Source organism: Ammospiza nelsoni, chromosome 16 (assembly GCF_027579445.1).
Source record: "Ammospiza nelsoni isolate bAmmNel1 chromosome 16, bAmmNel1.pri, whole genome shotgun sequence".
NCBI classification, from domain to species: domain Eukaryota; kingdom Metazoa; phylum Chordata; class Aves; order Passeriformes; family Passerellidae; genus Ammospiza; species Ammospiza nelsoni.
In genome coordinates, this window is record NC_080648.1 from 12,507,280 (window position 1) to 12,520,439 (window position 13,160).

The following is a 13,160-nucleotide window of genomic DNA, read 5'->3' on the forward strand; positions in this document are numbered from 1 at the left end:
AAACATTTATTAGGTCTAGGTATAAAATGTAATCCAGATTTATAGCTGATTTTATCTAGTGCTCTAAAGAGCTTGGCTCTGGAGTTTGGCCCATCTTTAGGCTTGATCCTTCCCAGGCTGCTTTATGCAAGATACAAAATAATTTCATTTTCTATGTGTTTTATAGGCTGCTGTGTTCAAACATCACGATGGCTTGCTTCACTGCCATATATATATAATGTTTCCAAATATAAATGTTTCCAAATCTCCTTAACCATGAGAGAGGAAAATGACAACAGGGTGCTTTATCTTCAAAGTTTTGACATATTGATGCTTTAACTCAGGGCAAAAGCTACAAGTCGGATTCTCAAAGCAGCACTTGCCCCAAGCAATTCATGTAGGTTGCAAAAAACTTTCTCACCCCCAGGAACATAAAATCCTTATGAAGCTGCATGACACCCCTAAGTGTGCTTGTATTTTGTGCCTGCTCTCCACCCATTCTTCCTATCTGCTCCTGTGCCTCAGTGAAAAAACTGTGGCAGAGTTTTCTGCCTTTAACAGTTCCACACCACAGCAGCGAGGAGCTGCTGAGCCTGTGTAAACACCTGACGTGGCACAGCCAAACTTCAGGAAAGCTCAGCCTCAAAAATGAGACAGCAAAAAACTCCCTGCTCAGCTTTCTGCTCTGCCTGTGCCAATGAGGAAGGAGGGTTCTGCTTCCGAGGCATGAACAGGCTTTTCACTGGGCTAGAGGAGGAAAGCAGAGGTCATGGGACCGGGCTGAGTCACCGGTGTCTGACCCAATGTCTCTGGAAAGTCCTGCACCTCTCCAGAAGCCTCTGGAAGGAGTGTGTGGGATTGCTGTGTGTGGATTGGGCACTTGGTGCAGCCCAGAGAGCCGTGCATGGTCCCTCCATCCCCACACACTGTCCTGCCAGAGCCAGGGGACACAGGGGCCAAACCCTCCCCTCCTCACCAGGAGCGCTGGGACAGTGCTGGGAGCCTCAGGATGGAGAAATGATTTGGGGGAAAATTTCCTCTGGAAAATTTCCCCATCAGCCTCTGCTGTGGTTAGCAAGGAAAAGATTGGACATTTCCTTTGCAAGGAAAAGATTGGACATTTCCCCTCCTCCACCTCCTCCACCCCACCTTCTTCCCCCCAAGGCTTTATTGCAAACATAAGAGGTTTGGACAGAAGGAGTATTTCTGCTAGTTGTGCCCTCAGAACAAAAACCTCACCAAATATTTTTAAAACATTTCCCAGCAGAAGTGGGTGTAGAGAGAAAGCAGAGCACTGAAGGAATGCTAATTGCTCCTTTTTAAGCCTTTCCTTTCTAACTTGAATTTTTAAACTCCAACAGCTTTTTTTCTTGTTCCCTTTGCTGTTCCTTTGCTACATCCATCTGTGAAGCTGACTGCTCAGCACCCCAGGGCCAACAAGGCACTTTTTTTGGGCAGGGGGTTGCTGTGCTGCTGTGGGGTTCCTAAGGAATCATAAGAAAATATCCACACAGCCACTGCTTCATGCTGAGAATCCCAAAATCCAGATCCACTTACAGACAGAAGGAAAAACTTCTCAAGTGGATGTGGGAACAGAGCACAGCTCCTCACATGGCTTCTCCAGGGGGCTGAGGAACCGGGCAGGGGCTAGGGGTAATGGGGAGAGCGAGGTCTGAGCTGGGGAAGGGCTTGCTGGGAGGAAATCCCCGACCTCGAGGAGGAGGAGGAGACTCACCGAGTCACCCCCGTCCCGTGATCGGTGAGGTAAGCCAACAACAGACCGGTGAAAGCCTGTTTGCCTTATTTTTTGTGAAAGTGCATGATGTCACACCCTGAAGGCTGAGCGTGACTCAGCATGTCCCACCAGGAGAATGGATTGAAGTGGACACAGGGGAAAACTCACATTTCTGATTTTACTTTAGTGCATTGCTTGATAAATGCAACGATCAATTAGCCTGGAAACAGAACTGATGTCAAAAGACACAGCAACTTGAGGACAACCCCCTGTGCCTCAAACACCCCTCAAACACAGGCAGGGATGGAGAAGGGAATAGGAATTGGAGCTGTCTGGGACAGCCTGGAACCTAAGGAATGGATGTGCTGGAGCTGGGTCTCAACATTCAGTCTCTGGCTTTATGGATGGGATGAAGGTGACCCTTGGGGTCCTCAGAAGCAGGACATGAGGTGGGCATGCTGGAGGTGCTGCTTGGTGAGACACATCCAACACTGCCAGAGCGTCCTGTACTGCATCTCCTGCTTCTCCTGGTGCCACATCAGATTTTATGGAGAAAAAACATAAACCAACAATGTCAACTCATCAGCTTTCACTGACATTTTCAGACATACGGGTACATACTGCAAACAGGCAAAAGGGAAGGTGAACACCATATGGCTTTGCTGCCTACCCAAACTTTTCAGTATTTCCTGGTGTAAAAGCTGCTGAATCATTTTCTACACAGCATCATCCATGCTTGCACCTGAGTCTGCTGGTGTTTAAACTTTAACCCACTGCTTTACAGTGGAAATATTAGCCATGTCATACCTGGAAATTGAATTTTCTAGAAAGTATTTTAACTTAAATGGGGCAAAGTTTTCCACTGTAAATACTATTTTCCAGGAAAGGGTTGTAATTTCAACATTGTCACACATGTACCAAAAATGTCTTTACATGAAAAGCCAAGTGTTTTAACATGTATACTTTATGTCAAGAAATAAACTACCTTCCCATCGTGGAAATTAAAATTTATGCTTCTCTTGATTACAGAAGATGATAAATCATGACACAGTTTCTCCTAAGTTCTAAATATCTTAAACTAAGAAATACAGCACCGAGAGTCAGAGTGGTCAGGCCCTTGGGTGAGAAGAAATTAACACCAACAAGGAACCTAATAATCATTGATCCATCATTATTTAATTATGCTTGGACAGCACAGACGGTGTGTTCTGCCAGTTGAACCCTCCCGTGGCTGGATTAAGATGCCTGTCAACTGTATCTGATCTGCAAAAAAATACTGCTGCCAACTAGCTTGGAAAGGCCACAGCACATCCTCCTTAATGTCAGTTGTGTTTACACCAGTGACCTTATTTTTAGTGCCCCTGTTCCGAAACACGGGGTTCGGGGAAGAGTTATTCATTCCTGTCATGCTCGGCATGCAAACCCCTCCGGTCGGTGCTGCACGAGCGGGGCTGGTACGTGGCTCCCACCTCTGCTCCTTGGCCAAGCATGCCCTGCTTGCCACGAAGGCAGGGACAGGCAGGACCAGGATGGGGAAGGGCAGCTGGGCCCTGCTTGCCATGATGGCAGGGACAGGCAGGACCAGCATGGCCAAGAGGAACTCGCCCTGCTTGCCACGATGGCAGGGACAGGCAGGACCGGGATGGCCAAGCCGTGGTGGCACATGGATCCCGGTGGCCGCTGCCGGGCGGTGACGGGACCAGTGCAGCCCAGCGCTGCCCGTGGTGTGGTGTTGCCCCACCGGAGTGTCTTGGTGCTCACCCAGGAGGTCCCTGTGTCACACCCCCTCCCCGCCCAGGCCCCGCTGGTTCTTTGGAGACCACAGCAACCCCGCGCCGCCAAACGCGAACCCGAGGCCGAGCAGGGCAGGGAGCAGACACAAGGGGCATTTGCCGTATCCACAGGTTTTCCTGGCTGCAGGAAAAAGTGCCTTGAGCGCTTTCCCGTCCGCCCTGGACGGTGACGGAGCAGGACGCGAACGGGGATCGGGTCCGGGGCGGAGCCGGGGCCGGAGCGAAGGGGACGCGCTCTGCTGGGGGCGCGGCCTGCGCCGTGCGCTATAAAATCGCAGCCGCCGCGGCACTGTCGCCGCCGCTCACTCCGCCCTGGGTGTCTGTGTGCGTCTCGGCTCCCGGCCGCAATTCCTGCTGCGCCACAGCCATGGCGGCGCTGACGGTGAAAGCCTACCTGCTGGGCAAAGAGGAGACGGCCCGCGAGATCCGCCGCTTCACCCTGCCGCCGCCCGCTCGCTACCGGGCCATCTACGACCGCGTCGCCGAGCTCTTCCAGGGGCTGCTGCGGGCCGGGCCGCCGCCCGCCTTCCGCATGCACTACAAGGGTGAGCGGGGCTCGGGCCGCTGCTGGGGCCGGGCCCGGGGGTGCCCCGGGGGTGGCAGATCTCGGGGCGCGGGGCTCTGGGTACCCCGTTACCCCCCGTGACACCCGACCAGGCCCCTCATCCTGTGCTTCGCCCTTTCCAGATGAGGACGGGGACCTGATCGCTTTTTCCTCTGACGAGGAGCTGGAGCTGGCGATGCCCTACGTGCGGGATGGCGTATTCCGTGTTTATATCAAAGGTACGGATGGCACGGCGGGGCTCGGCTGAGCGCTGAGCGCCTCCTGGCAGCGCTCCTAAAAGCGGGCGAGCCAGCCCAGCCCTGGCCCTTCCCCGTGTCCTCGAGGGCCTGGTACAAACTGCGGCCTCTGCGGGGGAGGTTAAATAAAGGGCAGTGTAATATGACAGAACATGAATTTGAGTTGGGATAAACAAGCCACAGGTTTCCTCCTAGCCCTATCAGCTGGCCCAGTGCGAAGCTCTGTTGTCATTCTCGTTCCCTGGATACGCTAAACTGGCATTGGTATCCTAATTATTCACAACAACGTCTTAGCCTTAATTCCACTTTCCCAGGGCATAGTTTCTCCCCAGTCCCTTGTGTTCAGGTAGAAGCTGTCAAAGCTTTATCTGCAGTCCATATAATGAGCCACACCTGTTGTCCCCATTCTCATGTTAATGCTTCCTGGCATCCGCGTTCCTAACTCCTTCTCCAGAAACATTTTGTTCTTGCAGTGCTTGGGAAGGTAGGACGAGGAGCCAGATGAGGTGGTACTAATCTAAAATAAGCATGCCAAGAGATACTTAGGAAAAGGTACGCTTGGTTTCAGGAGAAGGTATCTTTGCAAGACCTCTTTGCACGTGGTTTAAGGTCTCTTACATGAGCCTGGCTTAGGTTTGACAGCCAGTAAAAATAAACTGACCTACTAAGTCAGCACTGCTCTGATGGGCTGTTTGTGCTTCCTCCTCTGCCTGACTTCCAGGCTGTAAATAGTAACCTGATCTTGATGTGAAGTTTCCTTTCCTTAACAGAGAAAAAGGAGTGCAAGCGGGAGCACCGCTCGCAGTGCAGCCAGGAGCCTCCCCGCAACATGGTGCACCCCAACGTCATCTGTGACGGCTGTGAGGGACCTGTGGTGGGCACCAGGTTCAAGTGCAGTGTCTGTCCAGACTATGACCTGTGCAGCACCTGTGAGGGGAAGGGCATCCACAAGGAGCACAACATGGTGATGTTCCAAAGCCCACTGCTTAATCCATTTGAGGTGAGCAAAATCTCTCAGGGGTAACCGATGAGTGAGAGATTCTCCAGATTCAAGTTAGGAGTTTCAGTTGCTCAGAACCCAGTGTGACATGAGTGTCACCCTTTACAGTGGCTTCCCCGAGGACGCTGGCTCCGTAAAATGCGCCATGGAGTTCCACCCTTCCCATGGATGCACTGCTGGGGCTATCCTGGGCCTGCAGCTCCCTGCCAGAACTCGGAGCAAGCTGAAGCCACCACTGCAGGTCCCAGTGCACCTGCTGCTGAAGGTGAGAGGAGATGCCCTGGTAGACAAGGTGGTGGTGGAGCCTCAGACCAGCTGAGGTTCTGCAGGACAGGGTAGAGTCTGGGTGGGAAGACAAACAAAGGAACGAATCTAATTTGCTTGAAATAATTGGCACCTTTCAGCACTAAGTGTGATTACTTTAAGGTGTGCTTGGGTCTGTGCAGTCAATGAGGATGCAGATAAAGTATCTGGAACCCAACCAAGCTGAGCTGTTAGGTCAAGCATGTCACTATTCTACTCCAGATCTGCCTTTCAGCATGGGTAATGAGCCATAACAATGCTAATGCTGGCTTTCTTCTACAGAGGTAGCTCAGTTAGTTTTTCTCTGTAGTGCTTTGTTCTGTAGTGTATGAGTGACAGGAATGAGCACTAAGCTCCTGTGGGGACACACCCTCTGCAGGTGCCCTTTCCCTCAGAGCTTGTGTGTGCTAACAGAAATTGTTTTTCTAGAAGCTTCTACTAACAGCCAGCCTCAGGACCCCAATGTCACCTTCCTAAAGAATGTTGGGGAGAGTGTTGCAGCTTTTCTGAGTCCCCTGGGTAAGTGACCTACAGTTTGTTACCAGTCCCTGAGACTGGCTTACAGGTCTGTTTAGCAGGAGCAGCAGTCAGTTGTGACTGGTCTTGGCACTGCCTCCTGTGTCCTAAGCCTCAAAGGCTTAATTTGCACTTGGATACTAATATTGCTTAGGCTTAGAACAGCCACTCAGTACATTTTCTTTGAGAAAAAATGAGGAGAGATTTCATTTATTTGTCAGCACTGTAACACTAACTTCAAGTCAGTGGTGACTCTGGATTTTGCCTGGTTTATGTGGACATATTATTAAAGAAGGCTATGCATTTTAATTCCTGCATGTTACATGGCAGACTGTAGAATGACAAACTTTAAGAGTGTAGAGCAGGATTGATCCATTTAGGACTGTGCTTTGGAAAAACCTCTTAAGACTTTGTCTACCTCAAATGCTTTTCTAGGTATTGAAGTTGATATTGATGTGGAACATGGAGGACAGAGAAGCAAAGTGACTCCCACTTCTGCCAACCAAGAGAAGACCAGTGCTGAGGCAACCAGCAGTGCTCCAACCCAGAATGTTCAGACCAAAGCAGACTGGAATAACACAGAGTCTGCTGCACAAGTAAATGTCATTGCAGAACAGATGCAAGACATGGTGGTAGATCCTGTGCCCACACAAATGGAAGATGGCAGCTTCCACTCCCAGGTACGTGAACTACAACAGTAATTGAATACAATCACTTAGCATGTACTGTGGGGGTGAATATTAAGATGAGAGCAGATTAAGTGATACACAGCACCTTTGCAGATTTACAGCAAAAGTGGTGGGACTTCTTGTGGATGTAATTCTTTACATTAAAGGCAAATAGTAGGAATGTGCATACTGCCTGGAAAGCACTACAGCACCTGGACCCTTTTTTTTCCATTCTAGGAACACAGTGAGTCTAGCAGTTCATCAGGGGGAGAGGAGGACTGGACCCACTTATCGTCCAAAGAAGTGGATCCTTCCACAGGTGAACTGCAGTCTCTGCAGATGCCAGACACAGATGGTCCCAGCTCCCTGGATGTGCCTCGGGATCCTCCCCAGCCAGGCCCTACAGGACTGCGAGAAGCTGCTCTCTACCCACACCTGCCCCCAGGTAGGAGAGTGGGAGCAGCTTTCAGAGCTAAGAGTAACTGTAACTCTGCCTTGGGAACTGCCAACTTGGCCTGACACAAGCAGACTTGTTCTAGAGGTGGTAAAAACAAAGGTTGTGTAAGATAGAGCTAAACCTGTCCCTGACTTGAGCAGGTTTGGCAGCTCTTGCACCCTGTTGGAGATGATCAGGTGGTTCCTGTCCTGAATGTGGGCTGCTAAGTCTTAGCCAGATATCTGACCTTGGGCTAAAATGCCATTTGAGCCACACAAAATAGGTGCTGTCCTCAATCATGTCCTTGCTGTGTACTGCTCAAGAGAACCTTTTAATGCAGGATGTGGACCAGTACATCCTGTGGCTTTAGGGCATCGCTTTGCTGTGGGAGCCAGTAACAGTATCCAAGGCCCCTCAACTGACATCAGCAGCACCAGAGTCCCACAGCAAGGCCAGCTGAGCCTGACTAAGCACTTTCCTTAGCTCTGATTATGTATTGTTTATCTCAAACATCTGCACTCCTGGGAGACAAAGAAGAGCATGTCTCCTCTCAAAGAGTGCTATTAAAGCCTTGCCTGGTTTTCCAATTACATGAAATAGCTGAACTCTGTTCTTCTCCCCACAGAAGCTGACCCTCGCCTCATCGAGTCTCTGTCCCAGATGCTCTCCATGGGCTTCTCTGATGAGGGTGGATGGCTCACTCGGCTCCTGCAGACCAAGAACTGCGACATTGGGGCAGCACTAGATGCCATCCAGTATTCTAAGCAGCCACCTCACTTGTAGTAGTAACAAAAAGCACTTTTCTAGCTGAAAGCAGATAAGGCAGCACGAGCTATTTTGGTTCATCATTCTTCCTACTCTGGGTTTCTGTCTCGTGTTCTTAAGTGCTTGTAGAATGGAGGAAAAATAAATACTACTGCATGTCATGTGTCTGGAACATTTCAGTATCACAGCTACATTATTTATGGATGGGGCTGAAAAGAAAGTATTTTCATGAGAGCACTGGCATTGTGCCAGTGTCAAACCATGACAGCATGAAGCAGCCCAGGACTGCTTTCTGCACATCTTTGGTGTACACTGAGGGCTACACTTAGGAAGAGAAATCCAGTGCTTTGCTGGCTCTGGAGCTTGCTTACAGCTCTGGAGGAAAGGGTTATGGGAGATTTCAACAGAGCTGTAGTTTGCAAGGAGGAGTTAATCCCAGAATTTAATTGTACAGGCCAAGAATCCTTAAAGCCTGGGAGCTTTCTCTCCCCAAGCTGACCTAATTCCATTCCTATTTCTAGCTGCTGAGGTTGCTAGACAACCCTGTAACCTGAGAGCAACAGTCTCTTCCCCTTCCTTCCCTTCCCCCCCAAACAACCATCAAGCAAGTAAACAACTTTAATAGTGCAGTTCTCTATGGCTTTGAGTGAAACCACCTTTAGTTCAAAACTGTCTCAGTAAATAACACCTCAAATACATTAGAACCAAGAAAGACATGCCAAAGATGCCTGAACTTCAGAGATCATCATCAAACTCCTCACCTGTACAGAAGAGTTGCTCACAAGAAATGCTGCTCAGCTTTGGTCCAGGGTTAGATTTCACAAGGGTGTTTGGCCTCCCTGTGGTAGCCAAGCAGCACCTTCCTGCAGTGTTCTCTGCAGCAGATCCCACCCTTAACATCTGGTTGTGAGACTCTCTGAGCACATCCTCAACTGAGCACCTGCTGCTGGGCAGTGTTGAGGCCAGATCCTCAGTGCTAGAAACAGACTTTTTGAATTTAAAACCTGTACCCTGAGGCAGAGTTCTTCCAGCCTGTCCTGAGCACCTCCAGGCCCCACCAGCAGCTGTGCTGTCCAGCTCCACACCTCCACTGCCTTCCTGCAGTGCCATGGTCACTGCAGCAGCATTTCCACTAGAGTTGTCAGATGATGAGAGATATTTTCCCCACTTGGATGGTTTGGTACAAGCTGTTGGGGGCTGTGTATTCTCCTCAGGCACTACAGTCTCACAGACAGCAGGAACCACAGAACCAGCATCTCCATCAGGCACTGCTACAGAGTATTTCTTGCACTGTAAGAAAGGAGAGAACTTGGTTATAAATGCAGCATAGAAGCATTAAAGGTGGCATTAGCTTTGCCTAAATAAAACCTTTCAGAGAGAAACCCCCAACACATTCTTTTTCCTCCCCAGTCATTCATTGGCTTGCTTGGAGAAGAAGAGAGAAAGACTCACAAAAATTCAAAATCATGATGATACAAAAGAGGTCAGGAGCATCTTCTATAGCTAAAATACCTCAGTGGTTTTAACTTTTTTGGCTTGATAGATAAGCTGAGAAACTCCACTTTCTTCTGCGTGCTCTGGAACATTGCTGTAGAGGAAGCGCTTCGGGTGTCTCCTGGCCAAGAGAACCATTCCCAAAGAGGACAGATTAGATCCACTGTGATTCTTTTCACAGACTCTTTTCACAGGAGAGGTTCATAAAATGGATGGCTTTGTCCCCAAATACCAAATCCCTCAGCTTAGGTCATACACTGCAACCTGCACCCAAGCTCAGATCTGAGTTGAGCTCCCTCCCACACCTCCAAATCAAGTGTCACCACTCAGGGGCAGGAATTGCAAAAGCAAGTTCTCTCTGTACCTTTGCTCTCCCACAGTGTTCTTTCTCTGGGAACAGAACTGTTGCCTTTCCAGAGCTGCCTCCTCCTCATCTTCCTGATCCTCACTCTCCTGGTCCAGATATTTACTCCAGCGACTGCCTTCTGTCCTTCCCTCCTACAACACTGGAGAGTTACTAAAACCAGCAAAACATGGGGGTTCTCATTTTTGGTATTGTTACAGGTGCTGAATGCCTCAAATCATGAATCAGTTTAGGATGGCACTCCTGTGTCGTTCCCAGGATTTATCAAATAGTTTATCTGATTTGATACACCATTTCAGCTGTCTGAACCACATAAAGGGGTCACTGGTTTCACCAGGATTCACCCAGGACAGAATGGGTTTGTATTTACCTCAGCTTTGCAGGGATCTTACCTGCTGGACTGAACTGTCCTCATGCTGTGCTGCTCTATTTTTGCTGTCATTTACAGAGTCTTCTACACACCTAAAATAGAGGTTTAAACTACAATTTCTAGAACACACTCCTGTCTGTTGATTTATAGGCTTCAAATCACCCAGCCATAGCACAAGGGATTGAATAGAAAGCATGGATAGGAACACTGGATAGAAGACATATCAGAAAAAACAGAAAAACTTATGCTAAATGAATGATTTACAAGATACATTGCACAAATACTTGATTAAATCTAGTTACAGGCTCTAGTTAGAGCCCTCCTTGTTGCTGTACAAAATTGCAAGTTTGATCTAAAGCCACTAATTATGAAATTATAAATTTTAATTGATCATAACGAGGGATATAACAGTGCTCATTTGCTACAACAGTTTAAACTCACTCATTTTATCCCATGAAAGCAAGGAAAAGGGAAGTTGTTTCATAATGTTTTGAATTTCACAATTCTTTGAGAATAAAAATAGCAACACTTTTTGATAAAGTGAACAATGAGTTTTCTTCCCCAAGCCTAACTGTGAAGCACTGTGTAGTCACAACCAACTTATATAACTACCCTTGACTGATCTCTGAAAATAACTTTGAGTAAAAAGGAGGCTGGACGAGTTCAAGACCATTTCAAGATTACATGACTTATAAACAGATTCAGAAATGAAATAAACAGGAAGGTGCTACTCAGATTTTCCAGCCCAGCAGGAATTACACTGAAGTGTTTGCTCTGAACAAGTCTCTTATCACTAGCAGCAGTGATTACTCAACCGATTCACATTGTGAACTCTCTAAATGCCAACAGTTAGGCAGCAACTTCTTCAAATGGATGTTTTTTGAGGATGTAATGTGTAAAAGGGACATCTCCACAGTCAGCTCATCAAACAGTACATAAGAAAGACCGAATTAAATAAAAAATAAAAAACCAACAAACCCAAACTCTGTTGTGTACATATGAACAAATAAAGGCCTGACCAATTGTTGATCACCTATAGTTATCTGAAAGAAATCCTTATCTAAAGAGACATGCTGGGACACTAAACCCCAAACACAGAGCTTGTTCCTATGAGGTGAGGCCAAAACCAGCAGGGTCAAGGCTTCTCCACAGGCCAGAAAACCTGGCTGTAACATGCTAGGGTTGGCCAGCAGGCACTGGGCATGTGAAGGTGCAAATCAGCTGCAGCACATCAAAAGCAATGAGCAGGTAAAGGTTAAACACCGTACCAAGGTGTCCAACCAAGCGCCTCCTCTGCTTCACCCTGCAGCAAGTTCAGCTTCTGGACGTGGCGCCTGCACTCCAGGCCCGAGCCCTGCCCATAAACCTGCACAGAATGAATGAGGACAAGGCTGAGGCAGCAGCCAGAGGGGCACAGCACGGGCTGAGGCGACAGCCCAGGTGTCACCGAGGGCCAGGTGTCACCGAGGGCCAGCACACGCGGCTGAGGGTGCAGGGCTGCCCTCACCTTTTGCACGGCCTGCCGCTGGCCGCACACGCTGCAGCTCCACCGCCCGCTGCGCTTGGCCTGGGAGGGAACAGAGAGGTCGGTCAGGGCCGGGACCCACTGCTCCCGTTCCGCCCCGTCCCTCCCATCCCATCCCGTCCCGTCCCGTCCCGTCCCGTCCCCACCTGCTGCCCCTGGAAGCGGCGGCAGCAGCAACACCTCAGAACCCAGAACCGCGGCGCCATTGCGGTCACGTGACTCCCACAGCGAGCCGCCGGCGCCCCTCAGCGGCGGCACCGGGCAGCGACACCGACACCGGGACAGCGGGCAGCGACGCCAGGCAGGGACACTGGGCACGGACACCGGGCAGAGACATCGGGCCGGGACACCAGGCAGGGACACCGAGCAGGGACATCGGGCCGGGACACCAGGCAGCGACACCAGGCAGGGACACTGGGCACGGACACCGGGCAGGGACACCAGGCAGGGACACCGGGCAGGGACATCGGGCCGGGACACCGGCACCGCGACGGGCTCTCCCCTCTCACAAACCAAACACATCAGGTCACCGCCGAGCGCCCTTCACAGGACCAGACCCCGCTTTGCGGGGACCGGCTGCCCGGGCGTGACCTTCGTGTCTGCAGCCGCATCGGCACCGGCCAGGTTTGCACCGACCTGGAGATGTTGGTCTGTGTCAAAAATAGGTTAGGAACTGTTGTAAAATAGGTGATAATTGTTAAGCATTGTCAGTTTGGTTGTTATATTGTAAAAAAGGGTCGTTATAAGAAATAGGGCACTCAATGTACCGTGTTATACCTCAGTAAAGTGCAGCACCTCCGAGCGAAACCAGCCAGCCTGGACAGAACTGTAAAGGGCGAATCGAGCGCCTTAAACCTTCAGGCGCATGAAGGATGCAAACAGAAACCAACCCAAAGGGAAAAAAAAAAACAGGATAAAAAGAGGGCATCTGACCCAGTGAATTTGTGCCGCTCCACCTGGACCATGGGGGCCATCCCTGCTGAGCAGCCCCAGCGCCGGCGCTGCAGCGTCCTCGATGGGAACGCTCCTGCTCGGCCCGCGGGTCCCTGTGCTTTAGACCTGAATGTAACAAATGCTGAAATCACTTTTAGTACCGGGAGTGTGATTCCCGTTTTTAACAGTTTGCATTATGTAAAAAGTCAATCTACAGAGTAATAAGGAAAAGGGGAAAAAAGAATAAGGAAAAAAAGGAAAAAGAAAGGGGGAAAGAGGGCAAAGAAAGGTGGGAAAGGGGGAAAGAAAATAAAGGAATAAACTAGGAAAAAAGTAAAGGGAAGAAAAAGGGAAAGGAGAAAAGAGAAAAAAATACAATATGAAGAAAATAAAATAAATTTAAAAGAAGAAAAAATTAAAGAAAAAAGGAAGGAAAGAAAAGTCATAGTGCAGTCACACCTAGTCCACTTGTTGGAAA

At 49.4% G+C, this 13,160-nt stretch overlaps 2 protein-coding genes across 3 annotated transcripts; one reads left to right on the top strand and one right to left on the bottom strand.

Annotated features, from left to right (window-relative positions):
* The first annotated feature begins 3,813 nt into the window (after positions 1–3,813).
* SQSTM1 (sequestosome 1) lies at positions 3,814–8,168 on the top strand. 2 transcript variants are annotated; one of them, XM_059483691.1, is made up of 8 exons: positions 3,814–4,052; positions 4,195–4,290; positions 5,079–5,308; positions 5,417–5,573; positions 6,041–6,130; positions 6,563–6,807; positions 7,033–7,240; positions 7,857–8,168. In XM_059483691.1, the coding sequence occupies exons 1-8, from the start codon at positions 3,875–3,877 to the stop codon at positions 8,012–8,014; spliced, it is 1,362 nt and encodes a 453-aa protein (XP_059339674.1). In that variant the 5' UTR covers positions 3,814–3,874; the 3' UTR covers positions 8,015–8,168. The 2 variants fall into 2 exon arrangements, with proteins under 2 accessions (XP_059339674.1, XP_059339675.1); XM_059483692.1 differs by lacking the exon at positions 6,041–6,130.
* Positions 8,169–8,626: 458 nt separating this feature from the next.
* On the bottom strand, positions 8,627–11,955 carry MRNIP (MRN complex interacting protein). The gene is made up of 7 exons (XM_059483693.1): positions 11,896–11,955; positions 11,732–11,791; positions 11,493–11,590; positions 10,247–10,316; positions 9,855–9,988; positions 9,509–9,611; positions 8,627–9,286 (listed from the first exon to the last, which is right to left on the bottom strand). Exons 1-7 carry the CDS (start codon positions 11,953–11,955, stop codon positions 8,732–8,734), a joined length of 1,080 nt encoding a protein of 359 aa, XP_059339676.1. The 3' UTR covers positions 8,627–8,731.
* Positions 11,956–13,160: the final 1,205 nt, after the last annotated feature.

What these genes read in the sequence shown, in the direction of transcription:
- SQSTM1 (XM_059483691.1), top strand. Translation starts at nt 3,875, where the DNA reads ATGGCGGCGCTGACGGTGAAAGCCTACCTGCTGGGCAAAGAGGAGACG. An exon ending in ATTCCGTGTTTATATCAAAG is followed by an intron (nt 4,291 to 5,078) that starts GTACGGATGGCA and finishes TTTCCTTAACAG; the next exon opens with AGAAAAAGGAGTGCAAGCGG. An exon ending in AGCTTTTCTGAGTCCCCTGG is followed by an intron (nt 6,131 to 6,562) that starts GTAAGTGACCTA and finishes ATGCTTTTCTAG; the next exon opens with GTATTGAAGTTGATATTGAT.
- MRNIP (XM_059483693.1), bottom strand. Translation starts at nt 11,955, where the DNA reads ATGGCGCCGCGGTTCTGGGTTCTGAGGTGTTGCTGCTGCCGCCGCTTC. An exon ending in GCCGCTTCCAGGGGCAGCAG is followed by an intron (nt 11,792 to 11,895) that starts GTGGGGACGGGA and finishes GTTCCCTCCCAG; the next exon opens with GCCAAGCGCAGCGGGCGGTG. An exon ending in AACACTGTGGGAGAGCAAAG is followed by an intron (nt 9,612 to 9,854) that starts GTACAGAGAGAA and finishes TCTCTTGGCCAG; the next exon opens with GAGACACCCGAAGCGCTTCC.